Source organism: Trachinotus anak, unplaced genomic scaffold (genome assembly GCF_046630095.1).
Source record: "Trachinotus anak isolate AG129_WGS33_773 ecotype Australia unplaced genomic scaffold, CSIRO_AGI_Tana_v1 ptg000010l, whole genome shotgun sequence".
In the NCBI taxonomy this organism is placed as follows: Eukaryota; Metazoa; Chordata; class Actinopteri; order Carangiformes; family Carangidae; genus Trachinotus; species Trachinotus anak.
In genome coordinates, this window is record NW_027273861.1 from 20598597 (window position 1) to 20626330 (window position 27734).

Consider the following 27734-nt stretch of genomic DNA (forward strand, 5'->3'; position numbering starts at 1 on the left):
ATAACATTATGGCTCTGTGATTTATTGTGAGTCCCTCTGTTTAGGGAGTATCCTCTTAAAAGGTGTCTCCTTCTGCTTCTGACATTAACAAAGCACCATTACAATAAGTAATATTGGCTTTGTGAACTGAAAGGCTTTGAAGTAAAGAGAATTAAAGGATTACAAATAATGTCTTTGTGTCTGTTATTTCAACTCTATTTTTTTAACTACTCACTAGTTATGCCTGTTGAAAGCATGTAATTGACCTGTCAACTGTGCAAATAAATACACAGTTGGTACAGTGGGCATAAAAGGCCTCAATCAAAGATCTAATGTTACAATGAAGTACCACTCTGACGGAAAATAATTGGCCTGAATTTTGTACACGTGGTTCGAGCGCCTTCATCACTTAACACGTGTCACGACTCTGCTTCCACAACGACGAGGTTTCATTGCCCATGTATGAATGACATGTTGTTTTGGCATCTAGTATGTGAAAATTAACACAATCTCAGTCTATTGTTTGCAATGCCACAGACTGTAATTTGTAGATATCCTAAATACACTTCCGTGACCAACAGACCAGGAAATCCAAGGTACATTACCATCATCAAGCTTAACTTTGGAGTTTTCTTTTAAAGCTGCACCCTGAAGTAGACCCCTTCCAATGTATTTAGTCCATGTGTGATTTACTATATCAATAAAATCCATCTCCATTAAACTTAGCAGCTCATCTCGTTACAGATAGGAAAGGGATGTATTTTCAAGAATTGTTTACGATTATTATTGTTGTTGTTAGTATTATTATCTCGTTTGTCCCTTATAAAAAAGTAAAATCAATAAAATATTGGGGAGGCGGGATATCTCTGTCACCATTCAATACATATTTTACCCATTTTCCCTGTTTTGATTCCCGGAAAAACATCAGAGTGAGAGCTCGCTTCTTTGATGAGCTGTGTCTGGTCTACATCCTACAGTGTAAACGTCACACAGTGAGCGGTGCAGGGAGTCCGTCGCTGCCTCTGTCGGACCTGCCGGATCTATCGAGGTTCTGATCTGTTCCGTTTTTTGTTTGGGTTCAAATCCAAACTCTCGGCGTCGGCCTCTAAACCGGCTATCGATAAACGAATACCGTGGGGATTAAGTTCATCTACAGGCGAACACCGGAAATCGTTCAGTAAAGCGAAAGTTGAGAGTCGAGATGAGTGTGGAGGCGTACGGGCCGAGCTCCCAGACCCTCACCTTCTTGGACACCGAGGAAGCGGAGTTGCTCGGAGCGGATACACAGGGCTCCGAGTACGATTTCACCGATTTTACCCTACCCAGCCAGACGCAAACTCAAGGCCAGACGCAGAGCCAGCTAGACAGCCAGGTATGAAGCTTTCAATTTTACAGGAAAGCAAGATAAAGCGCGGTTTACAGACGTTAGCGGCAGTTAGCTAACTTGCTAGCTCGCTATTATTGGTTGTAGCGTTACCTAGCTTCGCGTTAGCTAGCCGTTAGCTCGTTGCTAGCTAGAAAGCCCGTTAACTAAACACCTAAAGTAATGTTAGTTGTCTTACAGTGCTTGTTTTGAACTACCCAAAGTCTCAAATGTAACTTTAATGATCAAAGTTAAGCAACAAGAACATTGACAACCTGTCAACTTATAGTTAACCAACTGGCATTTCCGCGCCTTAGCGGCTAGCTACTAATCATTAGCATTCAGTTTGTTTGGTAAAGCCAGTGGTGGTTGTTCTGCAGGTCAATGGTCCTGATGAGGGTCTTCACAATGGTGGAGTGGATGACTCCGTGGCCAAAGCCAGCCAGCTGTTGGCCGAGCTCAACTTTGAGGAGGATGAAGAAGACACGTACTACACCAAAGACTTACCGGTGCACGCTTGCAGGTACCATGCCAGGACTTGTGCACTCTAGTAATGTGACAGTCCTGCAATAAGTTAATAATAATAGTTACACTGCATTAGTAGTTTTTTGTATCCTAGCACAAAACTGTTTTAATAGTATTTATTTTTTCCATGGCCCCTGTTGTTGCACACCACAAACAATGTTCAGTGATAACTATCCTCTTTCAACCTTTCTGACGAGCAGAGCATGCAATCAAAGTTTTACTAGTAGCACTCATTCAAAACTTGCACATTTCGCCAATTTAGTAAAGGATTACTTCACCTGTACAGCAGTGTCCTTGTTATAATTTCCCACAGCTCAAAGCAGTGTCTAAAATATTTTTGTTTTGTCACAAGAGTCCACAGTCTAAAGATAATCAGTGTACTATATCATATATGAAAAAGAAAAGCAGAACGTTCTCACGTTTGAGTTGCTGAAACCAGGGAATGTTTGGCATTTTTGCTGGGAAAATGGCTAAAATGATAAATTGATTATCAATTGATTAATCAACTCTATTACATGTTAGATATGATACGCTAACCCCTCTGACATTGACACTAATTTAGCCTTTTGTCAGTATTTTTGGCTAAATACTGCAGTAATTCGGATGCTGTTTTGATATGTTATCATTTTTCAGCTACTGTGGTATCCACGATCCAGCGTGTGTGGTGTACTGTAATACCAGCAAGAAGTGGTTCTGTAATGGACGTGGCAACACATCTGGCAGGTGTGTGATGAACGCCTCTTCATCTGATTACCTCACATATAAGTGTCAGAACATAAAGCTATTGAAATACACCAAAAATTGAATTTAAAAAAAAAAAAACGAATACCAAACACTGCAACAATTGTGGGTTTTTCTACCATTAAATATTTTCAGATATCGCCCACATCACAGTCAGTCAGCTTTGGGTACGCAGATGATGTTGAATGTGTAAAAAAACAAGCTCTGCATGATGTTGTGTAAACAAGCCTTTTCAATGTATTTGCATTTGAAACTGTGTTCAACTTAATACAAAGTTTATTTCCTGTCAAACGTTGTAAATGGGTTAGTGTACTGCCAATGTCTGAGCAAGAAATGTTCTACAGTGTCTGTGTGGTGTTTTGTGGTGTAAGTCAATGTACTATATAAACTATCATTAGATTTCTGCTGCAGTGCTACAACAAGTGTCAGAGATTTAAGTGTCTGATTTTGTTTTTTGTTTCGTTTTTTTCTTAATCATCTCACTCCTGTTCTCTTATCTCTAGCCACATTGTGAACCACTTAGTGAGGGCCAAATGCAAAGAGGTGACATTGCATAAAGATGGGCCACTGGGTGAGACAGTGCTGGAATGTTACAACTGTGGCTGTCGCAACGTCTTCCTCCTGGGGTTCATCCCAGCCAAGGCTGATTCCGTGGTGGTGTTACTCTGCAGGTAAATGCTGGAAGGGCAGTAGCTTTGAACATAGACTTTCCAGTAACCAATCCCCCAAATCCAGTATGTTTTGATCAAGAGTGTCCTTGAGGACAGCTCATTATAAGCTACTCTGGAGCATGAACTGAAAGCAAAACAAACATTCTTGCTTTGGAACCGAAAGTTTATCATGAATTCCTATCAGTTGTTCAGGTTTCAGACCTTACTTTGGATGAGTTTTTATGCATCCCGAGGCGTCCAGAAATTGATGCAGAGATTTTGAAATACCTGAACAGTTGGCCAGATCAGAAAAGAAGCTAGCTGATGAATGTTTAAGGCAGCAAAACAAAACTTTGCCTCATCAGTGATAGACATCGAAAACTTAAACTTGTTTATGAAGGCAAGAAAACCCTGCTGCAGAACAACAAAAAAATGAAATTAAACATATGACAAAATGACCAAGCCCTTTCTATATCCACATGTATATAAGATCAGTTTAAGGCAGGAAAACTGATAACATACCCTGTAACAATCTGATTAATGTAAAACCCCACACATAAGCTAAGTTTCTGTCTTTCTGAACCTTCTATCTCCATGCAGGCAGCCATGTGCCAGCCAGAGTAGCTTAAAAGATATCAACTGGGACAGCTCGCAGTGGCAACCACTGATCCAGGATCGCTGCTTTTTGTCCTGGCTGGTGAAGATCCCATCAGAGCAGGAGCAACTTCGAGCCCGTCAGATCACCGCCCAGCAGATCAACAAGCTGGAGGAGCTCTGGAAGGTATGCACCTGGCATGCTTGGAGGCTTTTTCTCCAGGGTTACTTCTTCAAAGCAGTGCTCAGAGCAGATGATTGCAAACTTCATGTGACTGGCACAGGCTAAAGAGCTGGTACTGATAGTTGCTTACAGAATTGCTATCTACCTGTTGAATACTAATTTAAAGAGGTATCTGCCAGTGAGAAGTGGATTAAGTGCAATGGAGTGTGCAATGTGCATCAGGTTGATATCTGCCATGACTTTCCTCACAGGACAATCCCACTGCCACCTTGGAAGACCTGGAGAAACCTGGTGTGGACGAGGAACCTCAGCATGTGCTGCTGCGCTACGAGGATGCCTACCAGTACCAAAACATCTTTGGCCCTTTGGTCAAACTGGAGGCTGACTACGACAAGAAGCTTAAGGAGTCCCAGGTACCTGAACACCATTTCTAAGTTGGAGACTCTGTTACTTAAAGAATGGCGTCTTTCATCCTTAATTGTCCATGTTCATCTACATGTGGATCCGATTTTAGGTGACATAGAAACTCTCAAAGCCCATAAATCGAGTTCATTATTTTACATGTACAGTGAGGATTATTTTATTCTTTTGCAGTGATCACACAGGACGGCTAAAATGCAGGCATATGTGTGTTTTATTTTTTAACTGCACCCTCTGGGGTTCCAGGAATAATGTTACAGTGGTGCGATATTATACTTATGACCTATTAATTATTAGTTGATGATATATTTATTTTATTATTTTTCTTTTTCAGACCCAAGACAATATAACAGTCAGGTGGGACCTGGGGCTGAATAAAAAGCGGATTGCCTATTTCACACTGCCCAAGACGGATTCAGGTGGTAATTCTCTGAGCTTGACTTCCTCCTCGTGGTTCTGTGGTTCAGATAGAGCCCCTCCCCATCCCCATCCAGTCCTCAGAATTGCACGCAACCTTCCCCAACCCTGCATCTTTTTGTGGCATGTGTGCTTGGTTTTGATCTTGCCTCTGTTTTTGTAGTGGGGTTTTGTGCCATTTTGTAGGTGCACGGTACTGTATCATTTGGCTCGTGAGCATAGTTCCTCCTTAGTTTATTTATGGGTCACTTTGAGAGGAATGGTTTCTAATTTGTGTCCTTTTATCAATCCCAGATATGCGGCTGATGCAAGGTGATGAAATATGCCTGCGGTACAAGGGAGACCTGGCTCCACTGTGGAAAGGCATTGGCCATGTCATCAAAGTCCCTGACAGTATCCTTTACACTGTTACCGGTTGATCATCTATTGCATTACAGTGTCCTTAAGTATAGCTCATTACACAGGTACTAATCCCAGATGGCACTGCACAATCTAACTATAAAAGACTAATAGAGACAACATTGACCCATCCACCCCCATTTATATGTAGACATACATATTTTACAGACATTTTTTTTACAGATTTAGACATATTTTTTAGAGATAATGCTGGACTTCCTTAACAGCCTGTGTTTAAAGACTATGGGGATGAAATTGCCATCGAATTGCGGAGCAGTGTTGGAGCACCTGTGGAAATCCCTCACAACTTCCAGGTGGACTTTGTGTGGAAGTCCACTTCCTTTGACAGGTAGGCTGAGATCTTATACGCCTTAAATTCCAGACATGCTCTTAAGTCACCATAATACATTCAGTGACCGACATTTGTGTCTGTGTTGCTGCAGGATGCAAAGCGCCTTGAAGACGTTTGCGGTGGACGAGACCTCTGTGTCTGGCTATATTTACCACAAACTGCTGGGCCACGAGGTGGAGGATGTCACCATCAAGTGCCAGCTGCCAAAGCGCTTCACTGCTCAGGGTCTGCCTGACCTCAATCACTCGCAGGTCAGACCACACTAAACAGAGTCCCTGTGATTCTTGTATTTTGTATGAGTTGTCTCTTACACTGTGATTTATCACATATGCATCAATTTACTGACAGTTAACTTGAGGCTTGTGACTTCTGTTGTCTAGGGCAAACCTTTATTTAAGTGGGAAAAACATGTTATCTGTTGTGACTTTAATGTGGGATTTGGATCTCAGATTATCATCATAGCAAGAAGACTGAATGCAGTGCAGCTGTTTTCAGGCTAGACATTTTAAGAAGGGTTTGACTGCTGTATTTATTCACCTGGCTTTTTTTTTTTTCCTAACTTGTGTTCAGGTGTATGCTGTGAAGACGGTGCTGCAGAGACCGCTCAGTCTGATTCAGGGTCCTCCTGGCACTGGGAAGACTGTCACCTCTGCCACTATTGTTTACCATCTATCCCGACAGGGCAACGGGTAAGAGAAAGAGTTTTATAGTTACATATTCAACAAAGACTAATGTGACAGTTTTTGTTATTGCAGCAACTGTTCAACGGTTCCTCTGCTAACTCTCTCTATGATGCGTGTATGTGTGTCCCATCCAGCCCAGTTCTGGTGTGTGCTCCCAGTAACATTGCTGTGGACCAGTTGACTGAGAAGATTGACAAGACTGGGCTGAAGGTTGTCAGGCTGTGTGCCAAAAGCCGTGAGGCCATCGAGTCACCAGTGTCTTTTCTGGCTCTGCACAATCAGATCAGCAACATGGACAGGTTGGTGGCATGTAGGGAAATTTAGTCCTCCATACACTTGACCCAAAGTTATTATCGTTTTATTGTTGCTTTCAGCATAGAACAATTTTGTAACTAGGGGGCCAAAAATTGATGGTACAGAGGCTTAATTTTTTCTTATTCATACATATTGTTCTTGTGACAGTCTGACTTCAAATTTCACTAAGTTTCCATACTCACACTCAAAAATTGAACTAACTTGATAGCTGTGAATATTGAGCCATGATTTCTGTTTGTATGGATATAAGTCTGAAATGTTGCTGACAAGATCATATTGCTCCACCACAGGATGTGTGTATTTTAAATGGAGTAATCAGATTAGCATCGTTCTATTAAGTCAGATTCTCTGTAGTCACCCTGGTGTGCCTTGTCTCCATAGTATGCCAGAGCTTCAGAAACTACAGCAGCTGAAGGATGAGACTGGTGAGCTGTCATCTGCTGATGAGAAACGCTACAGGGCTTTGAAACGCACTGCTGAGAGGGAGCTGCTCATGGTGAGGAGGATTTTCAAACAGCTTAATGTTTAGGTTCAACAGTTGTTAATGTGAACAGTTTCCTATCGCCTATCGTCACAATAGAAGATCCCCTTGTGTTTCACCACTACATCCTGGCTCCCTCCTCTGCTTGAGGATTGTAAATTATCTTCCTCATTGTTTTCCAGAACGCTGATGTGATCTGCTGCACCTGTGTCGGGGCTGGAGACCCCCGCCTGGCCAAGATGCAGTTCCGCTCCATCCTGATTGATGAGAGCACCCAGGCTACCGAGCCTGAGTGTATGGTGCCCGTTGTGTTGGGAGCCAAGCAGGTACACACAGGACAACTGATAATACTGGAGATGTCAACAGTAAAATGTTTAACCAAACTGTTGGTTTGGTGATATTAAATTATCACTTATACACAATAGCTCAACAGTTTCTGTCAATAATTTGACAGTACCTTAACAGACATACTTCTACATGTCTGAAGACATTAGTTCAGTATTGTATGTGACTTAACTGTATTGCAGATTTTAAGACCAGAAAAAGTTTACCAAGGCTTTACATTATATTACACTGTGTCAATCTTTACGAGTTTTAACATGACCCCTCACCCCTTGATCATGTTTTATTTAGTATCATTATTTTCACTCCAACAATGAATGAAAAAAACTGTCTCATAGGAACATGAGCAACTGTTACTGTCAACATACACCAGACTTTTGGTGTGAAGTAAATTGTATGACTAGTAATATGAATTATATTTGTTAAGAAATTTAAAATGATTTGTCCTTACCATTCAGAAACAACTTGCATTATGTGGTTATATTAACCCACATTACATTTGTGTGACTCATCTTCCTCCTCTCAGCTCATTCTGGTGGGTGACCACTGCCAGTTGGGTCCTGTGGTGATGTGTAAGAAGGCAGCCAAGGCAGGTCTGTCTCAGTCCCTGTTTGAGCGCTTGGTGGTTTTGGGAATCCGGCCAATCCGCCTGCAGGTCCAGTACCGCATGCACCCAGCTCTCAGTGCCTTCCCCTCCAACATCTTCTACGAGGGCTCTCTGCAGAATGGTGTCACTGCAGGTCTGTCAAGATTAAGTGGTTCATTGTCTGGTTTAATGGAGGGGCAAATTAATTTTCACTTTACCTGGTACAGTACCAGTTAAAAAGATCTACAAACTCCTCTAAAGACTAAAAACATAATGAAATTCTCTTGTTCTCCCCAGCTGACCGCATCAAGAAAGGTTTTGACTTCCAGTGGCCACAGCCGGACAAGCCCATGTTCTTTTACGTGACTCAGGGCCAGGAGGAGATTGCCAGCTCTGGAACCTCCTACCTCAACAGGTAATTGTCTTTGGTAATCTAACTAAAAGCTCTAAATGAATTCATAATATATAAATTGCATTGAGTACAGTGGCTGGGAAAAGGCTAGCTGAAGCAGCACTAGGGACTACATGCTCACAGACTTCACGTAAAAACCAGTGTGATACTGCTTTAATAGTTGCAAGGTATACTTTAATGATAGAGTAAAATCTTACTCCTTGTCAGACACAATAAGGAGGAATGCCAGGGTCACCTCCACAGAACATTGTAAGGGGAATTCCTTTAAATCAGATTCACATTAAAAAAAGAATAAATCTTATTTTCATAAACCAACCTCAATGAGGGAAGCTGGACTTCCAAAATTTAAATTGGTATCATTATGTTTGTTGTTTTTTTTACATCAGTAGGTTTTTCCTTAACTTGAGCAGTGCAGTGAAAATTACGTCAACATCACTTGATATTTATTTATTTGTTAGGGTTAGGACCCTTATTTTGCGGGGTGTGCAAAATTGACACACAGTTGGCATGATTTGCATTTTCAAATCACCATTAGTCTATTCCAGTGAACTTAACAGGTAATTTTCCCTGCTGATGTTTTTAAGGACGGAGGCTGCCAACGTAGAGAAGATCACCACCAGGCTGCTGAAGGCTGGAGCCAAACCCGACCAAATCGGCATCATCACCCCATACGAGGGTCAGCGCTCCTACCTGGTGCAGTACATGCAGTTCAGCGGCTCCCTGCACACCAAACTCTATCAGGTACCACACACACCTAAGAAGATAAGAAAGATATTTTTGGATTCAAAATGATGTCAACTAAGCAAAGATAGTAGTAATAGAGTGGTCGGGCTTGTGTGACAAAGGCTTGTTTGACTGAAAACATCTCAGGAATTTTAACCAAAAGTACATTCAAATTTAAGTTGATATATAATTCTCATTAGTTCACAAAGGTTTTTTTTTTTTTTTTTTTTTTTAGATTAGTTTTTTTCTCTTGCTCTTACAAGACAATCTCCTCCTTTTCCCCCCTTTGTGTCATGTCCCATTGTAGCAAGTGGAAATTGCCAGTGTGGACGCCTTCCAGGGCAGAGAGAAGGACTTCATCATCCTGTCCTGTGTTCGTGCCAATGAGCACCAGGGTATCGGTTTCCTGAATGACCCTCGTCGTCTCAACGTGGCGCTGACCAGAGCCAAGTAAAAACCTCAATAAAGCTGTTAAAGGAATCACATGGGATAACTGCAAGCTCATTAGTTTATGATTAGCTATTTAGATTTCACTGTAGAAGCTAATTAGGAATAATGCAAATCAGATCATCCCATCCCTAACCAGCAGTCTTGTGTGTTTTGTGAATGAAGGTATGGTGTGATCATTGTGGGGAACCCCAAAGCCCTCTCTAAACAACCATTGTGGAACAACCTGCTGAACAACTACAAGGAGCAGAAGGTCCTGGTGGAGGGGCCCCTCAACAACCTGAGGGAGAGCCTCATGCAGTTCAGCAAGCCCCGCAAGTTGGTTAACACCATCAACCCTGTGAGTAGAACAAACTAAGAGCCTTTATCATGCTATGGAGACATACATCATAAGATGTGATGACAAATTGATAGGTCAGACTGTTAGAAAATTGATTTATTTTGCTGCCATTTTCCACATCCCGTATTAAGCCAGAGTATTGACAATAAATGTAACATCCTCAGCTTTTGGACAACTGGATGGACAAAAGAAGACATTAACTTTGGCTCAGGGAAATTTTGATGGAATTTTTTTATATATGGAGATCACACCAAGACCAAGTGGTTAATCATGAAAATATTGTGCAGATGATTAGTCAACGGTGAAATAATTGGTAGTTGCAGCCCTACATCTGTGAAGTATGCAACTGTGTTAAATGGCAACTGTGGTGTTTTCCAGGGGGGGCGCTTTATGAGCACTGCAATGTACGACGCCCGTGAGGCCCTCATCCCTGGTTCTGCCTACGACCGCAGCAATGCTGGTATTTCTTTCTTTCTTTATTTCTTTCGTATTTTATGACAAGACTCAATGACCAACTCTTTTACCAACAGCCTGTATTTACAGTCCAGCAAAACCAGGCTTGCCTATTCATACTTTCTTGATACAAAACTGACATGAGCCTTTTTCCGTATGCTGTCTTTTAGCTGGACGTCCGTCCAACATGTACTTTCAAACTCATGACCAGATTGGGATGATTGGGGCAGGCCCCGGTCCAATGGCCGCTATGAATATCCCCATACCCTTCAACCTGGTGATGCCACCAATGCCTCCACCCAGCTACTTGGGTCAGACCAATGGCCCTGCTGCAGGTATAGCACAGTACTGAAATAACTAAGCAGCAGTTTCTAATGAATGGTAGGGCTGAATGATATGCATCTAGAGAACGGTGGAGAATGGTTAGGGGCAGGGCATGTCTGTAATTTAGTGTAAACGATGTACGGTATTATGACCTCAGAGCAATGGTTGGCTACCATGTTTGTTTTGACTCTTGTATTGATCTTTTTTGTTTTCATCAAGGTCGTGGTGGTATGAAGGGTAAGCCTGGGCGTGGTGGGCGGCAGAGGGTCCGTGGCTCTGGAAACCACGGTACCAGTCAGGGTAACGGACCAAACAGCCAGGCCAGCCAGGATGGAGCCTCCCAGTCCTTCTCCCAGGGGCCGCTGACACAGGGCTACATCTCCATGAGCCAGCCCTCTCAGATGAGCCAGCCTGGCCTCTCCCAGCCAGAGCTCTCCCAGGTAACACATTGTTGTTAGTGAGTGAAAGAAGATTTATTAGATATCTAAGATGTGTTCACAATAATAATGTTTGATTATTATCTCAAGTTTTGGTTATTTGTACTTTTTTTTTCAAAATTATATAAGATAAGATAAGATAAGATAAATCTTTAATGTCACTGTTGAGACAACAAAATACAGTTTAGCAGAATAAATAAAACAAAAAAACCAACATTTTACATAAATAATATTCAACATAAATAACACACACATGTTAGTAAAAACAGTGCAAGAATAGAGTGATTGGCTTCAAGGTCAGTACTAAAGAACCAATGTGTTAAAACAAAGTGCCAGTGCTATTATTGCAACTGTTTAGGAGTAGGGGGAGAGACGCACTTCGCAGCCTGCGGGAAGAAGCTGCTTCTGAGTCTGTTTTTGTTTTTGCTTTTATTGTCTGGTACCTTTTCCCTTTGACTTTAGTTCATACATTAATTCAGATAACTCAGATCATTTCTCTTTTGAAAATACACAAATACAGATACGGAGGAAATCTGTGTCTGAAGATGTCTGCTGTAATGTTGTCTGTCCTCTTGTTCTCCAGGACAGCTATCTGGGCGATGAGTTCAAGTCCCAAATCGATGTGGCTTTGTCCCAGGACTCGACTTACCAGGGCGAACGTGCATACCAGCATGGCGGGGTGACTGGACTGTCACAGTACTAAAGTGTAAGTACCTAAAGCACGTCTTTAGCTGCAGTGTATCACATTTGTGAATTTAATTTCTGTTGTCTATAAAGTAGAAGTTCTGGGGCATTTGGAAGTGTTTCATTTTTCACTTTATAGATGGCTAAAACACTACTCATAAAAAGCTTAGAGAGATGGGCAGACTTCTCCCAGCTGTTTGACTTTTTACTTCTCTAAAATAATAAACCTGCTTTGTGTCTTGCAGGATGCCTGAAGAAGGGAGCTAGGCTTGAGCAGAGCTTAGTTCATCAGCTTTTTAATCTGGGAATTAATAAAAACATAAAATGGATACCTGTTTTCCTCTGCTACAACCGAAGCACCACTGAGTGAAAGCGACGGGATAGCGAAACCAAACCAATGACCAGCGAGAGAAATAAAAGGGTAGAAGAAGAAGAGGGCACGAACAGATGGGCAGGGAGATGGCAAGAGAGGCCGAGTGAACAAGCGAGAGGCAGGGACCGATGCCCGTGCAAAGTGAAGGAGGGAAGTCGAGAAGATGGCGGCGTGTGGTCGAGCTGCTGAGGGAAACAGGAGAGATCTCAACGGTCTCTCATGGGAATCCAAATGAGGCTCAACTCCCAATAAAATAATCCACCCAACCCTCTCCACCTCACAGCCACCAGGAAAGAATGGAGAGCTCTTAAAGTTTTTACACTCGTCTTCAGGGAAGGATCCGAAGCCTTCCAGCTGAATTTGAAGAACTAGTTCTCCAGACCTGGATGGACATGGTTGCAGGAAGCCTTCAAACAGGCAACACAAAATCCCCATGCTAAAAGTCGATTGGTTGCTCAACCTGTATGATGTCCCGGACTATTTTAAATTAGGTTTATCATGGGAGGAGAGCGGCACCAACAATCATTTACTGGGCCCAAAAACCTCAGCAGCCTCTGAAAGAAGCAGCGGTCGACACACCCTCTCGATGAGGAAATAAAAACACGGTTTCTGTGCTTGAGTCTGATATTAAAGAGCCTTGAATTGAAATACCTTTCATTTGCCTTGAGAACCACTGGCTCATTCACGAGGTCTTTAATGGGCTGGTTTCGACCACACGTCAGTGGTGGAGTGGCACGGGGATTTCAGACTGTTTTTTCAAGGCATGAGGCGCGATATCCCACTGATATCGCGATCATCATGGGACAGTTTTCTTCTCTGAAGTACCTTTCTTATCACAGAGCACAAAATTGCAAAAAAGTCATTGAAACTATCAAACATGACCAGCACTGAATATTCAACTCAGTGTCATTTGATGTTTCAGCAAAGGCTTTTCCTTATTTTAATCTTTTGAAGACAGAAGTTGTTGATGTCCGGCAGCACTTCATGACCAGATGTCTTTTTTAAACACTCTGTGTACGCTTAGATTGGCAAATGCTTGAAAGCTTTGCATTGAGTGATTCCTCAGGGGATTGTGGACTGTCCACACTCATCACACAAATCCCTGCTGAGGTGAAAGAAACCAAACGAGGGGGAAAGGAGGATGATAGTTGTTGTGGCAATCAATCCACCACAGGTAAAGAGTAGAAAAGGAAGGTGGCTTAGGAAGAGAAGGATATGAGTTTCCATCTCTGGAAAACAAGTTCAGGTCATCGCAAGGGTTAAAACCTTAGAGGGATACATGTGGCTTGAAGATGTTTCAGTCCCAACAGATGGCCACAGATTTGACCCAGTGTCATTTCACATACAGCATGCTGATTTCGTGAATGTTCATGGGCTATATAGCCAGGCTGATGGCCACACAAAGTATACTGCATATCTGAGCAGTGGCCAAAATCTTCAAATTTATAGATAATTGGGGCATGAAAAATTAAGAATTCATAAAGGAAATCTGTTGAAATGTAAACACATCCTGTAATTTAAAAATAATCTTAATTTGAAAGGATCCTTTGTGTGGATTAAAGTGACACTTTACTCCAGTGGAAATGCCATCAGTACTGATAAGATGGTGGCATGGTGATAAATGAAAAGTGAATCAGTGCCTAGAACCAATCACCTTCAGATAAACAGCTGCAGCACAAGCATGAATGTAGTTAAATCTAACTACCAGCATATAAAACCTTCCAGACACCAGAGGGCTCAAGAAACCCACAGAAAAGGACTTGTTGTTATATTTTATTTTTTTAATAAAATCAGGCCAGGTAGTGATGAGGTCAGTGAGTTATGCAGCTGGATTGTGTAAAGGATGGATTAAAAAAAGCCACCTTCCTTCTCTGTGGAGTAAAACAAACAGGCTGGTAGAATTTGTTTTGTGGACTTTTGATTTGTGCAAAGCTGTTTTGCCCTTATTATGTATTCCTTGTAGAGTTCTTCTCAAGATTTATGTGGATCCTAAACGCTCTTCCTGGAGAACTGTGAACCAGAACCCTGAGTTGATCCAAACTTTGCTTTTGTCAGATGATTTGCTGCTTTGTGCGTCATGTTGTTCAGTTCAGTTGGATGTTACTTAGCCATTTTGTGTAGTTTTACCAAAATCTGTTTTTTGTAGCAACTTGCTGACAACAGGAATGAGGCGTCTGCCGTTTCCTTTCATTAGAGTTTTGTATCTTCTCCTCGAACTGTCCGAGGGATTGTAGTTTTGTAATTCTTCCAGGAAAGACGCTTTCTGAACACAGTAAGAATGTACTCCATCATTGTTTCTCACCTGCTTCTCATTTCAGCAGACATTGGACAATCATGTTGTGAGTAGATGTCGCCATGGTTAATTGGCTTAGAAATTGTTTTGTTATGTTGACATTGGCGAATCCGTCATTATCCTCATATCAACCCGTTCCACTGAATCCTAACGTGTTATAGCTTTAAAAACCTGCTGCCATAATATTATTGCTTTTGTGCTTTTCCATCTACTGAGCCACTATTAATTGCAACATGTGCAGTGATCATTGAAGAAGTGTTTCAGTTGTAGATGAGTTGTTAAACATTTGCATCCAAACCCTGGATTCTCTACATCGACAGGTAGAGATTAAATTAATGGAGTAGCGATCTCTATGTGATGTAAATACCTATTTGAGTCTTATTTGCAGTGAAGTTTCATCACATGGTGACTCCCTTGTTAACATGAATCAATAAAGGCTGTCAACTTAAGCATTTGTTCTTATGGTTTGAAATTTATTTGCAGATGTTGACAAATATGAAAATACAGATTATTGCACAGTAATAAAAGTAGTATATACATGAGTATGAGCAGTTTTCACTCTGTTGCCTGCGCTGCTTTTTTCTTTTTCATTTGCTTTCTCTTGGCCAGTTTTTTTTTCAGCTGACCATGTTTCTGTCTCTGAATGCTCTCCTGGATTTTCTGTTTGAACTTCTTCTTCTGGTTCCTGATCTTCTCCAGCTCAGCCCTCCTCTTGGCCTCCAGGTCTGGATCCTGGAACAGCAGTTTGATCAAAAATCATATGTTTTTATAACAAGTGAATCCAAATATGTTTATTCCAGGAACCCTGCACACATTTGTATCACAAATAGAATCAGTTATTACTTTATTTTCCATGTTTTTTGAATTGTATGCTTGCCTGTAGAGTAATTTCATATTGTTTAGCTGCTTTGCACTGATAAGACACTCTAGATAACCCAGTTCCCTACAATTAAGACTAATTATATTCTTTCCAGAAACTTGATGTTAATTTACAGTTGCCTTTAATTCCTCTCAAGGAAATCACCTGTAAATTAAATCGAACACATTTGTGTTCGCACATTAAACCTGACTTTGTGTTAAAAATACATGAAACAAACTTGCCTTCCCCTCTAAAATCAGCTGTTTCCTCTTGTTGATCTCCTTCTTCTCGTCAAAGTCTGTTGATTCGAGTTTCTACAAGACAGAGCAGAAGTTACCATCAAAACATTACATCCATTTCAGTCCATGATTTGAAATATATATGTAGCCATGACTGCAGAATGGTTTACAATTGTTCACTCATTCAGTCATGAAAAAAGGGAGCCATGTTTTTTTTGTTGTTAAAATTTTGGAACAAATCCATCATTAACAGTCCCAACCAGTGGAAACATTCATGTAACACCAAGAGCTGACTGGATATGAAAAGACGAGTCATCCGTACTATTTCACATTCCCGTCTGGTCACGTTGACCTGCGTGAGGATCTTCAGGACTTCTTTCTCCTCCACAGGATATTCCTTCAGCTTTGTCTCTGTAGAAGAACAACAGACCCGTTTGTGTAATTAAACCATGTTTTAAAACCCACTTGTACACTGGGCACAAACTGGTGTTCATACAGGCACCTGAGCTGGGGATTTTTAAAGCCTTTTCCAACTGCCTGGTTGGCAGAGGTCATGTAGTTTTTCTATACTTTGATGTTTGTGATCAAAAATCAAATGCAAAAAATTTAAAATTTTACATATATCATTAGACCTCTTTCTAATAAAGCAAGCAAGTAATAAAATGTCATGTATCGGCCATGATTTTATTGTGCAGAAAAATAAGCTCACATACTTTCTGACATGAGCGTGGGAGACGATCATATCGCTGTCTCTGATTCAGAGACTAGAGCTGCTAGCTCCATTTGATGTGAACCAGATGTTCACTCTGCAGTCACCAAACCCAACAGCAGTTGAGCTGCTCACGTTTGACCAGAGCCTATTAAACCAAAGACACGGAGGTCTTTATAACCAAGTGACTTACGAATCTGTCCTTCGATGGAGTGGACCAGGTGGATGTCGTACTGCGTCACCAGTGTGATGGACACTCCGTTCCTCCCTGCAGAGGACGAAAACTCGGTCATGTGTGAGCCGCATTCATTTCAGACATGTACTGCTACAGAGCAAATCACCCATAGAGGACGCTGGAGAATCACTGTTGGTGTTTGCTTAAAAAATAAAAAAAAAACTTAAGCAGGAAAGTTTACTAAGAAGATGACAACCGTACCTGCTCTTGCTGTTCGTCCGACTCTGTGGATGTAGGTCTTGGGAAGGCCGGGGGTGTTGTGGTTAATGACGACCTGGACAGTTGGAATATCCAAACCCCTGTGGGTCAAGAATAACACAAAAGGATGTCAAAACAATGTGACTGAAGGCTGTTTGCAGTCTACAGCTGCCTGGATGAATGTTCTTAGGATACTTTGATAGAGTTGTAAGTAAAAATTGAAATGGGCTGGAAATGCAGCAGCTCAGCAAAGTTTCTTACCTGGAAGCTACATCTGTTGCAATCAGGATTTTGTAGACGCTGGCCTTAAACTTGGCGAGGTTTGCAAATCGTTGTTTCTGGAGAAGATAAAGAGCTGCTGTTTATTCTGCAGGTCCATTTACCTGAAATAATCCGCTTTAATCCCTTACACTAACTAGCTTTGTGTTCACGTCACGTTTCTATCTTTATCCCTTTAATTGGACGAATATGATTTCCACATCCAGCACAAGCTCTGACGACTGGAGATTGAGGACACATTGGAGGAAAACCCCATGTTGACCTTTCTCTGAAACAAAGCAAAGTCAAATACTTTGTATGTGCAAACTCGACCAGTTAAAAACAGATTTGGTGCAGTCTCTCCTTCAGCTGTCATTCCTCCAACGTGTGGTGTCTCCCTCATAACCCTAAAGAATATCCTCCAGGAGGCCTTTATTACTGAATGTTTTTCTCAGTGATCAGGCAGCTGCTTGATCCAGAGTCATAGTGATGGACTCACTTTGGAGTGAAATCAAGTTCTCACCTGTTTCATCATGGAGTGCAGGGCGATTGTTGGAAAGTTAAATTCCCGCAGCATCATGGTGAGGATTTGGCAATTCCTGGAAAATAAATTACAATTATTTTGTGAGACTGGCTGCTGGTCACACTCAAGGTTTAATTTCAAAGCCATAAAAAAATGTATCTTCTTTTGCTCAGGAGCACAATGTATACAGCCTTTGAATCACTTCAGTTCTTCTTACTTGCACGTGTTGGTGAAGATGATGATGGACCAGCTGTCATGCTCATCAGTGAACTTCTGGATCAGGTGGACCAGGTAGGCGTCCCTCACCTTCTCCGGAGTGAGGATGTACCTCTGGTCCAGCTCCTCCACTGTTCGTGTCCTGTCAGCAACAGTATGATGAACAACAAATCATTTTAACAGCAGTAAATCCAGCAGAATATTCAGTGAACCACGCTTAACATTTTTTCTCCCATTATCTGCACAACTCTCGCTCACATCGCAAGGCATTTGTGCGAAAGATGCACTTCAGTCATTAGCTGCGCCGCAGATCAGATTCAAACTGCTAACTCAAGAGATTGAAGTTAAAGAATGAATCTGAAATGAGACACAAACACAAATCTGGGCCTGACTGTTCTTCAACATAGATTCACATTTACAAATACAAAAGTTTACTCCTCTGCAGACAAAGTCTAAGACAGCAGCAATCTCTGGTTATGTTGTCAAAACTGTACCTCGAGGGTCTTTCTATCTTCTCCATGACTGACACTGGGCTAAATCTTCCTGTCAGCTGCCTGAGAGCAGCAGGTTACTCACTCTGACGTGCTCTCCCAGAAGAAAGGTTTGTTCATGGCGATGTTCTTCAGCTCTTGCAGCGTGTCGGTGAGCGTGGCGCTGAACAGCAGCGTCTGCCGTTTGGCTGGTAAAATCCCCAGGATCACCTCCAGGTCTTTGGTGAAGTCAGTACAGCCCTGCTCCAACAGCCGGTCCGCCTCGTCCAAAATCTGACAAACACACAAACAAAGAAACAGTGGATGTGAAAGTATTCTCAAACATCCAAATGTGACCTCAACATTTTTTATGGGTGAACAATAAGAATTACAATCATGGAACTAGTTTCTTCTAATACAAATTTAGACTTTTAGTTTATTTTACTTAAACGTTTTAGTTTCGAAAAGACATTTCAAACATCCATATCAGTGATTTCAGAACTGGATTTGTTCTTATTTTTCACAACTCTACAGCCTTTAAAGGACCTGTACAAATCCTGCCAATTAAGTAATTTCATGTTAATAAGCTGTTTTAAAAAAATTTAAATTAAAGATGTATATGACAAACTGTGTCTCCACAGGGTTTAAAAAGAAAACAGCTCTGTAATGTCTCTGTGTTTAGACTTTTTAATGAATCTTTTAGACATTAAAACTGCTTATTCACAGTTTGACAAAGTATTTAACTGCCTTGTCTACTTGAGGTAGACATGGACATACAAATCCACATTATACGAGTTAAAGTGGAAAACTCCTGAACTCACCAGGAACTGGATCTTGCTCATGCTGAAGGTGTTGGAGCTGCGGATGTGATCGGCCAGGCGGCCCGGTGTCGCTACAACCACATGTGGCTGGTTGGACAGCTCCAGAGCCTGGGTCACCATGTCTGTCAGTAACACACCAGAGATGACCAGACATCACCACATAGGACAGGCTTTTGTGTGTCTGCAGCAGCAGAGCCACCCAACAGTTTTAAAGTCATTGTCTTTGTAAAGAAACATAAAGGAGGTGTGTGGCTACATGGGATCATATTCACATAGACACAATCATCTACTTTAGTTGTTTCAAACTGATTGATATCCACTGCAGTTTCTTTACCACTTTAAATTTAAAATAAATATTATTTTAGATGCAGGCCTTCTGAGTTATGTGGCAGTGATGTGTGTAGTTACCCATTCCACCAACGATAATGCAGTCCCGCAGACCCAGAGGCTTCCCCAAGACTCGAAACTGCTCAGCGATCTGATAGGCCAGCTCCCTGCGTGACATCACATTTTAGACATTATCAGCAGGAAATATTAGAGGAAATGAATTAAACATGTTTCTCACAATACTATTTAGCTTAGCTTATGTATCAGTGACACCTGCATTATAGATTTGATGAAAAAAGATTTATTTGAAAATAGTTTGTATTCTCTTTTCCTTGTGGTCTGGAATGTTAATCGTCTGTGCTGAAATCCTGACTGATAAGCTTGAAGGTAAGTTCAATGGTTTGAAATAAGACTCCTTATATCTCATAGACATTATTTGGGATCTGTGGCGTATATGTGTATCAGAACATGCCAAGAATGTGAACATCTGATTCATCAGAAGGTTCAGCTTGAGACAAAGAGCCATTGAGCTTTTATTTTGAAGGATACACAAGTGTAGATATGTCTCCAAACTTTCTCCCTGACCCTACACAGCACTGACCTGGTGGGAGTGAGCACCAGGCAGAAGATACCATATGGGTCCTCTGACAGTTTCTGCAGCACTGGCAGCACAAACGCTGCTGTCTTTCCACTTCCAGTCTTGGCACAGCCCATACAGTCCCGACCTGTGTGTAAAAATAACACACAAAACAAAACAACACCTTCATTCACCTGCTCTGAGTTCAGGTCTACTTTGGTAGATGCTCTGTACTTGTACTTGTAAGGATTTCACTTATCAAGGCATTATTGATTATTTACGCGTCAAGTGACGGAGACTGTGTTTCATACCAAACTCCACCTTAACAAGACAATTTCTAAGCTATCTAAGCGCATCGCAAATTTCCATAAATCTTAAAGATCATTATAAAAAATTTTTTTTTTTATCTTGAGGTTTTTCTGGGTAATTCGGCTAGACTTTGGTGCCATTAATTTTCAAATGTCCAACCTAAATTTTATTTTAAAAATATGGTTGACAACTTCTACTGTGTACTTCATGGGAGAGGATTATGGGAAAGTAGCCTGGTTCCAGACCAGTGAATCCTTGTAAACAAAGTGAACACTAAATAGTTATAAATATATATACATATATAATTCACCTGTAAATAAAAGCTTATCAGCATACAACACCATTTGCTAACTTTGAGTACTTAGCTTCATTCAGGGGTTTTACCTTGACTGATAACTACTAAACATTAAACTGACACATTTTTCAATGGAGATCTGCATTACTTGTCTGCTGATCCGGCTGTTCAAAGGTAGTCAAGAAGATATTTACATAACAGGCAGATAGGCTGGTGATATGTTTTCAATCTGAAGATTTAACACAGCCTGTCTTACCTTCTAAGATAGCTGGCATGCAGTTTTCCTGGACAGGAGTGGGTTTGTTGATTCCCAGCTGTTTACACTGCTTAACCAGCCAGTCTGAGAGCCCCAGCGACGAAAAGTCACCCATGTCTGATTTACCTCGTCCCCCCGAGGCTGGAAGACCGCTACTGTGTAAATTATATGACAGAAAAACACGAAAATAATCTATTTTAACATAGAGTATAAAAACCCTCGTGTATTACATCAACGGTCGCTGTATTTCTACGTAACGAACGCGACGTCTTCTTCTTCTTCTTCTTCTTCTTCTTCTTCTTCTTCTTCTTCTTCTTCTTCTTCTGCAGGTTGGTGGAGTCGCCCTCTGCTGGTCAAACAACTGTGTGCTGCAGAAATGCTGACCCCGTAAACACTGTTAGAAAGAAATCTGATCCCACCTTCATTTGATTTATACACTAGCCTTTCCCGTAGTTTTAAAAACACAGGTTAGTATTTTAATGGGATCAATAATTGTGATAGTGTGTACCCTGCGTCTTGTCTTGTCTGTAGAGACCTGACAACTCAATCCACTTCAGGTGCTGGGGCAACATGAGTTTCAATATAACTTAAATGTAGTTAGTATTAAAACTAGTTTTTGGGGCCCAAGACTAGGCCTAGGAATCAAATAACCACAGACCATTCACACACTGGGGCCTCTGAGACATTTTTGAGGTGGTAATCCAGCCTTATTCAGAGCTAATGGGGATGAGCACAACAATAACAACTGTTGTGTGGAGAAAACTCTTTACTACAAAATTACCTTTCAGTCATTTGATAGAGATTGTCTCCTGAAGTTTCAGCTTTTAGAGCTCGATGATGAAGACAGAGTTTCAGATCAATAAAAGCCTTCTACTTTCTCCACGTGGCAGACAAATCAAATTTTGTGTAATGCTGTTTATGTGATTAATGACCACCAAGGTGCAAAAAATCATAAAAACAATCTTCTTTTTTTTTTTTATCTTTGCCTCACATAATTTCTGAGAATCCCTTCTGTTAATGCAGCCCGCAGTTGTACCATGAAACAATTTAAATCAGCCTGAAAATGTCAACGAGCTTTACTCAGCACTTATCCGAAGAAGTCTCATGTGAGCCTTGAACTAAAACGCTCAGCTCTTACTGGCTCTCTGTGCTTTCCCGCTGCTCAGGCTGAGTCTCGTTCCTCCAGCTGAGTTGAAATAACTGCGGCTGAAGCACCTTCGGATTTTAACAAGGTCTTAGAGCTGTGTGAGAATTCACTGCTGCTGCTGCTGTTGTGGCACACACATGGAAGAGGATGTTTCAGGTTTTAATGCACTTTAATGCAACATTTGTGTTTTTAATGTTTAGAAATTTAAAAAAGAACTTATTATAAAATATTACAAAACATTTGAAAGCTTCAATTTATTATCTGGTCATTAGAGCGTCACTCTGGCCTGGAAATCAAACATTTGACACTAAAGGGGTTGGATCGAATGAAATTTAGTTAAATACAACATACTGAGATTGAAGTATTATAGAATATTGTCGATATTCACATCAAAACTAATGCATCTGAAAAAACTGGAATGATCTCACATCTTGACAGATCTTCAGGATTTACAGACACCTGCTGTACAACAATGGTGTGAGTACAGTTCATATGAAAAGATTGTCAGTGGTAACATGTGGGAAAAGTTTCAGTGGTTATTTTAATATGTTGTAATTTAACATAATTTGAAGTGTGTTTTCGCTCTGTAATGAAATAAAGTAAATGTCAGTCCCACCTCATTCAGTCAAAGCATTGCAGTCATGAACCATGATGTTAGAAAACATGGATGTCAAAGAACAATGTTCCTGTCTCTGTGCCTTTCATTTGATGTTCAGCCTCTGTGCCTTAACTTGAATGTCAGAGCTCACAATGAACAATGTTTTTGTTACAGGCAAATGTGCGTTTTCAACAGTTTTACTTCTAAACAATAAGTAAAACTGAGCTTGCTGTTCACTGTGATTGATTCTTTGTCTTAAGCAGCTGTCGTGTCTCTGCGGGGAAATGCTCACAACATACAACTAGCTGTGAGTTAGAGGTGGATTATATCTCAGTGATTGAAATAGCGATACATTTTATGCCATTTCTTTCTTTTCCAAACTAAATTTCAGACATTCAGATTAAATACAAAAGACATAGTAACCACTGAAGCTTGGATTGTCTAGACTTTATTTGCAGTGCAGAAGATGCCTTGTTTGTCTCTTCGTGCAGGTTTTTGTCTTTCTGTCCCACCTGCCACAGTGAGCGTGAAGAAGATACTGGGAGCATGATTCAGGCACAGCTTGACTAGAAAGGGAGAGAAATCTTCACCACGAAGATCCATCTGTGTCAGCACACTGGGCTGTCAGAGGTGATTAATGCCCTGCGTGTTAAACTAAGAGGCCTGGAGGTTCATTCTGTCCAGCTGTGCTGCAAACTGCCTCGGACCAGCTGAGAAGTGTCTTTCTACATGAACGCAAGGGTTGTTTGCATGTAAGCCGGAGATCTGATGCCTCCCTGCAGTCAGCTGCAGTGCTGTAACAGGCCACTGAGCAGCACCATTAGTGCACAGGAGCTGCTCCCATCGCTCTTCCACTACATTTGTGCTCCACTCTCCCATGTTCAGCCCATATTCATGCAAATCAGTGGTTTATTTTAAATCAGCTGTGAATCCAAACCAAGGCCTGTATGAATTAATGAGGTGAAGAGCAGCTCTGTCTAAGCATGTTGGGCGTGAGTTTCTCCACTTTTATAAGGAAGTCTGTGAAGCTTTAATAAGGAGAAATAAATGGGTGTCTTGTCTTTTTTTTTTTTTTAACCAATTACCAACTCCAAGAAAGTTTCCAAAAACACTTTTTAAACTGCTTCAACACCATTAAAACTCAGAAACCTACCCTAATTATGGCATTTTATACATTTATTTTATATAATTTCATACTTTATATTGCATGTGTGTGAATTCTCATATATACTTTTAACCAAACATGCCAGATCAAGTTAGAGTTGTAAGAAAATTTAAATGTTGCATGCTTTAAAAAAAACGGGGAGGAAGTAGAAATAAAAAAAAAATTCATGGCAGAAAGTTCAGCAGTTAAACATGACATGACACACCAGATTTATTCTGCAGAGCATCAAGCCTGTTTCTATGCTTGATGTTCTGCAGTATAAATCAGGTTTATTACAGCTCTGTTTATAGAAATACCTTTAATATCTCTTATTCTATGTGACTTTCAGTGGAATGAAGGCAGACATAATCACTGCCATGAATACGTGTCACCCCTAAATGAGTTAAATATTATAGATACATAATTTCCCTGTGGGGACTCAGTGTAAGTGCAGTACACCCATGTTGAGCTTTATGGTATTTTCACAATTGGATTTCCAGACTCATAGTGGTCAGACTCATCATAGTGTTTGATAGGATTGCCATATAGCTTTTCATAAACAGCTTTATTCTGAACATTATCTGATTTAACGTGAGATCATCACATACAGAGGCTGTGGGATTGTGCTGTACTGATCGATTGTTTACTGAAAAGCTTTGTTGTAAACAGCGATTTGGCTCCTGTTCTTCATTTCAGACGTTTCAAGAGCTGCACCTCATAAATACGCACTGAGGGGGCTTTTAAGACTGACCACAGGCCATTTCTACATATTATGTTTCACATTCTGACATTTAAGTGGGAATCAGATGAGGAGGAGGAGGAGGAGGGAAGGGGGGTGGATTGTAGTTTGCATTGTGGCCATCGGGTGGCGCTGAAGAGGCCCCACGGTCCCACCGAGAGAGTTGAATGGGATCCCAGTGTGATCTGGCACAGCGGCGGGAGGGGAGCATAGCACAAGTACCGAAGTGGGGTTGAGCCAGAAGTACTCTTCTGCACGACTTTAATCGACATTCCTCGGTCTGTCCGGCCCACGGAGCAGAGTCAAACGGTTCACGGTGCGTAATTACGCACGGAAACGGCAGATCCGTGGTGTTGCTCGCCGTGGACACCCGCGGACAAAGGAAGGCAGGCAGGGGCTGGAGTACAACAACTGACTTGAGAGGAGAGGAGTACTGTTGGAGGGGGAACGGGAGAATCTGGAATCGGAAGTGATTTGTCTTTTTTTTTTCCTCCAGAAATGTAACTTACGCCCTGGATTTCAGGGCAGAAAAGAAAAGGAATCAGTTCGGAGACCGAGGAGAAAAGGACGAAAAGAGTTACTGAGCGGAGTCTTTCCTCAGAACAGCATCCAGATCCTCGGAGCATGGGGTAAGTTAGACACTTGTGTCTGAAACGAAGCCTACAGTTCGTTCACTCCTGCTCTCTGGAGGCGATTTGTTCGAATGGCGCTTAAAAAGTCAACTTTATGGTGACTTCTGGGCGTGTGGAGGCTTGAATTTCTTTGCTCTGAAGCAATTTCGGAGCAATCAGTCAGAATCATTCCTCATGTGACCCTGCGCTGCTTTCTCTGTTTACATCCCGATGGGTATTACCGAAACAAAAATCCCTTATTTGTGAAACCGTGGAGCTTGACCCACTTTCAGCAGAAGTCCGGTGTCGGTTCACACCTGAATGGCAGCTGTGACCGTGAGAAGGTCGGATTCACACGCTGAGAGTCTTGGCTGCTGCACGGACGGTTTGTTTGAAATTGATTGTGACATTTTTCTGGTCATGTGATTAAAATTTCACAAACCGAGGTCACTCATTCATCCTTAAGTTATTGTGATTGTGGTTTATTGCTGTTTGCATCAGCTACCAAACACACACACACACACACACACACACACACACGGCTTGGACCACTTCCAGGCTGATTGTTGTGCGGGGGGGGGGGGGGGGGGGGGGGGGGGGGGGGGGGTTCTGGGTGGTGGGTTTGGTTTGAGAAGCTCCTGGTGTCAAGCTGTGCTCAGTCTCATTAACTGTGTGTGTGTGTGTGTGTGATGAATTATACATGCAGGATTTCTGCTTGGTTAAAACTCACCTGAACCCTCCTCACATTACCAGGGTCCTTGCCGTCAGCCTCCCCCCTCTGTGTCAGTTTAGTGACACTTCAATTGAGATGCTTCTCAAATGACTGTAAAATGTGTGCGTCTCATCCGCGCCCTGTTATCTTTATTGAGGTTTGACTGATGAAGACCATCATTAATATACTTTTGCAGCTTTGCTCAGACATTTTCAAAGTGAAGTGAAAAGAAATGTACATTCCCAGCCAGTTTAACATGTCACTATCAGACAATGACATAATTTAATTCTTTCATTATGGTCTTATAATCTATCTATTTACAACTAACATTTCTTATGATGGGATGTCACAATTTAACTGCATGGTGATGCAGCATCATGTTGGTGCTCACCCTCATTGCATCAACCGCTGCATCACAAATCAGTGGGTGGATCCCTCAAAGGACACGGTCTTCAGCGATGCGTCCTTCAAATGTCCTTAAGGACAGGCTGGACCTGAGACACAGAAACTGATGGTGCATTCAGGGTGTCCGCCAAAAGTTGTAACATCAATTTTCCAAACTTGATGTCCATCACTGACAAATAGGAAACTGTCTCTTTCTCAGTCTAGTTCCATGTTTCAAATGTACAAGGACCGAAGAACTTTTAAGTATTTGAGAAGTGACTGCCTGCAGTTGTTGAGCACCTGAGCAACTCCCTGTGGTCACAGATTTAAACAAATGGATCTCTGAGCAACTTCTAACTTCACTCAAAGGTGTAGTCCTCCATTCTCCATCACATTGCACCGCCTATGTACGGTATTCCATTTATATGGAGACTGTTTGAGACCCACAGCAAAGACACAGAGCAGTGAGATCTGTAAATGTGGATGTGACAGAGCAAGTTGCAGTGGTACGTATCTCAGCCAGACTGTCACTGCACCACAGGTAGAAAGCTTCAAGTAGACTGTGCCTTTTCAAATGTTATCAGTGGCACATTAGCACTTATGTGGACCTGCTGTGCAACATCTGACAGTGGGCGTGAAACAAACAACTGCTCTGTTTTTTGATGTCATGCAGTATGTTTGATGCCCTAAGTGAGGATCAACTCTGCATCACTGTGTATGTCAAAGAGGCAGCAGAGTACACATAAAAATCAGAAAGGTTACTGTTGACAGAGACAGCCTGCAGGTCCTCTACCCTCTTGATAGAGGTGAACACCAGGAGGAGGAGAGTCTTGATTAACAGCCACTTCAAGTCCATAAACAAAATGAGTATTAGTGCACAGGTGCTCTCATGCTGTGTACATCTTGTCTCAAGGTTCTTATTAAAGTCATCTGAGCCTCTGTAGCTCCGTGTACAAAGTGAACATATAATTTGATATGATGGAAATCCTTCCTTTTTCTATAACAGGCTGCTGACAAAACAAAATGTAGCCTGACTTCCAATATTTGCAACTACTAGCTTTGACATTCGTCCTGTTAAGATCCACATGTATCAGAAACTGATGACCAACCTAAGGCAAATACCTGGTAAACACAAAGTGGCAAGTAGTTAAAGAATGCAATGAACCTGAATGCACCATGAAATAAATGAATACTGTAAAACTGATTATGGGATGATGAGTCCAGAAAATGATACGCCGGTTGTGTCCCCTAATAAAAAATACAACATTTCTTGGCCACATTTGAAGGATCCGTCTGTCTGACTGTTGATTACTTTCAGTATTTATGTCGACAATGTGTTAATGAAACAGCTTCAACAGCTTCCAGTGTGACCAGTATGTTTTAGTGGAGCTGTGACTTTGACTGTGTCACATGATTGGTATTTTTTTGTTGAAATTACCTATTTTCATCAAAGCACTGCTGTGATTCAGTATAATTTTTTTCAATTCTCAAGTACATCTGACCTGGACTGGATTGATTTTTACCACCAGGCCTAACTGAAGTGAGTGCTGTGCAGCTGTTCTGTGTAGAAGGGAACTTGATTGGGGCGCC

The 27734-nt window shown here is 41.5% G+C and overlaps 3 protein-coding genes across 6 annotated transcripts in view; 2 read left to right on the plus strand and 1 right to left on the minus strand.

Annotated features, from left to right (window-relative positions):
• Positions 1-966: 966 nt before the first annotated feature.
• LOC139625969 (regulator of nonsense transcripts 1) lies at positions 967-14966 on the plus strand. 2 transcript variants are annotated; one of them, XM_071486072.1, is made up of 24 exons: positions 967-1351; positions 1723-1865; positions 2501-2590; positions 3112-3279; positions 3859-4039; positions 4288-4449; positions 4791-4878; positions 5168-5266; positions 5513-5621; positions 5716-5875; positions 6195-6313; positions 6442-6606; positions 7004-7118; positions 7286-7429; positions 7972-8185; positions 8329-8446; positions 9028-9184; positions 9474-9616; positions 9779-9953; positions 10332-10413; positions 10577-10741; positions 10950-11170; positions 11751-11873; positions 12097-14966. In XM_071486072.1, the coding sequence occupies exons 1-23, from the start codon at positions 1181-1183 to the stop codon at positions 11868-11870; spliced, it is 3309 nt and encodes a 1102-aa protein (XP_071342173.1). In that variant the 5' UTR covers positions 967-1180; the 3' UTR covers positions 11871-11873; positions 12097-14966. The 2 variants fall into 2 exon arrangements, with proteins under 2 accessions (XP_071342173.1, XP_071342174.1); XM_071486073.1 differs by having other exon boundaries at positions 1037-1351; positions 4791-4875.
• Positions 14967-21064, minus strand: ddx49 (DEAD (Asp-Glu-Ala-Asp) box polypeptide 49). Its single transcript, XM_071486074.1, has 13 exons — positions 20810-21064; positions 19974-20097; positions 19454-19539; positions 19046-19167; positions 18331-18518; positions 17756-17896; positions 17539-17614; positions 17019-17095; positions 16761-16858; positions 16518-16592; positions 15938-16026; positions 15619-15690; positions 14967-15249 (listed from the first exon to the last, which is right to left on the minus strand). The coding sequence occupies exons 1-13, from the start codon at positions 20922-20924 to the stop codon at positions 15073-15075; spliced, it is 1440 nt and encodes a 479-aa protein (XP_071342175.1). The 5' UTR covers positions 20925-21064; the 3' UTR covers positions 14967-15072.
• Positions 21065-24597: 3533 nt separating this feature from the next.
• Positions 24598-27734, plus strand: part of LOC139625973 (homer protein homolog 3-like) — a 47359-nt gene continuing 44222 nt past the window's right edge. Inside the window, exons 1-2 of one of the 3 annotated variants that reach the window (XM_071486077.1) lie at positions 24598-24753; positions 24934-25066. In XM_071486077.1, the coding sequence (XP_071342178.1) occupies positions 25062-25066 (5 nt within the window). In that variant the 5' untranslated portion in view covers positions 24598-24753; positions 24934-25061. Of the gene's footprint in view, positions 25067-27734 lie in introns of all 3 variants that reach the window. The other 2 variants (XM_071486078.1, XM_071486076.1) reach the window with 2 other exon arrangements.

Bases quoted from the DNA above. Each gene is read 5' to 3' on its own strand.
- LOC139625969 (XM_071486072.1), top strand. From the start codon at position 1,181: ATGAGTGTGGAGGCGTACGGGCCGAGCTCCCAGACCCTCACCTTCTTG. The intron at 4,879-5,167 runs GTAATTCTCTGA...TATCAATCCCAG, and splicing joins GCCCAAGACGGATTCAGGTG to ATATGCGGCTGATGCAAGGT. The intron at 9,185-9,473 runs GTACCACACACA...GTCCCATTGTAG, and splicing joins TGCACACCAAACTCTATCAG to CAAGTGGAAATTGCCAGTGT.
- ddx49 (XM_071486074.1), bottom strand. From the start codon at position 20,924: ATGGGTGACTTTTCGTCGCTGGGGCTCTCAGACTGGCTGGTTAAGCAG. The intron at 17,096-17,538 runs GTGAGAACTTGA...TATCTTCTCCAG, and splicing joins TGCACTCCATGATGAAACAG to AAACAACGATTTGCAAACCT. The intron at 15,691-15,937 runs GTACGGATGACT...TCTGTCTTGTAG, and splicing joins CCAGACGGGAATGTGAAATA to AAACTCGAATCAACAGACTT.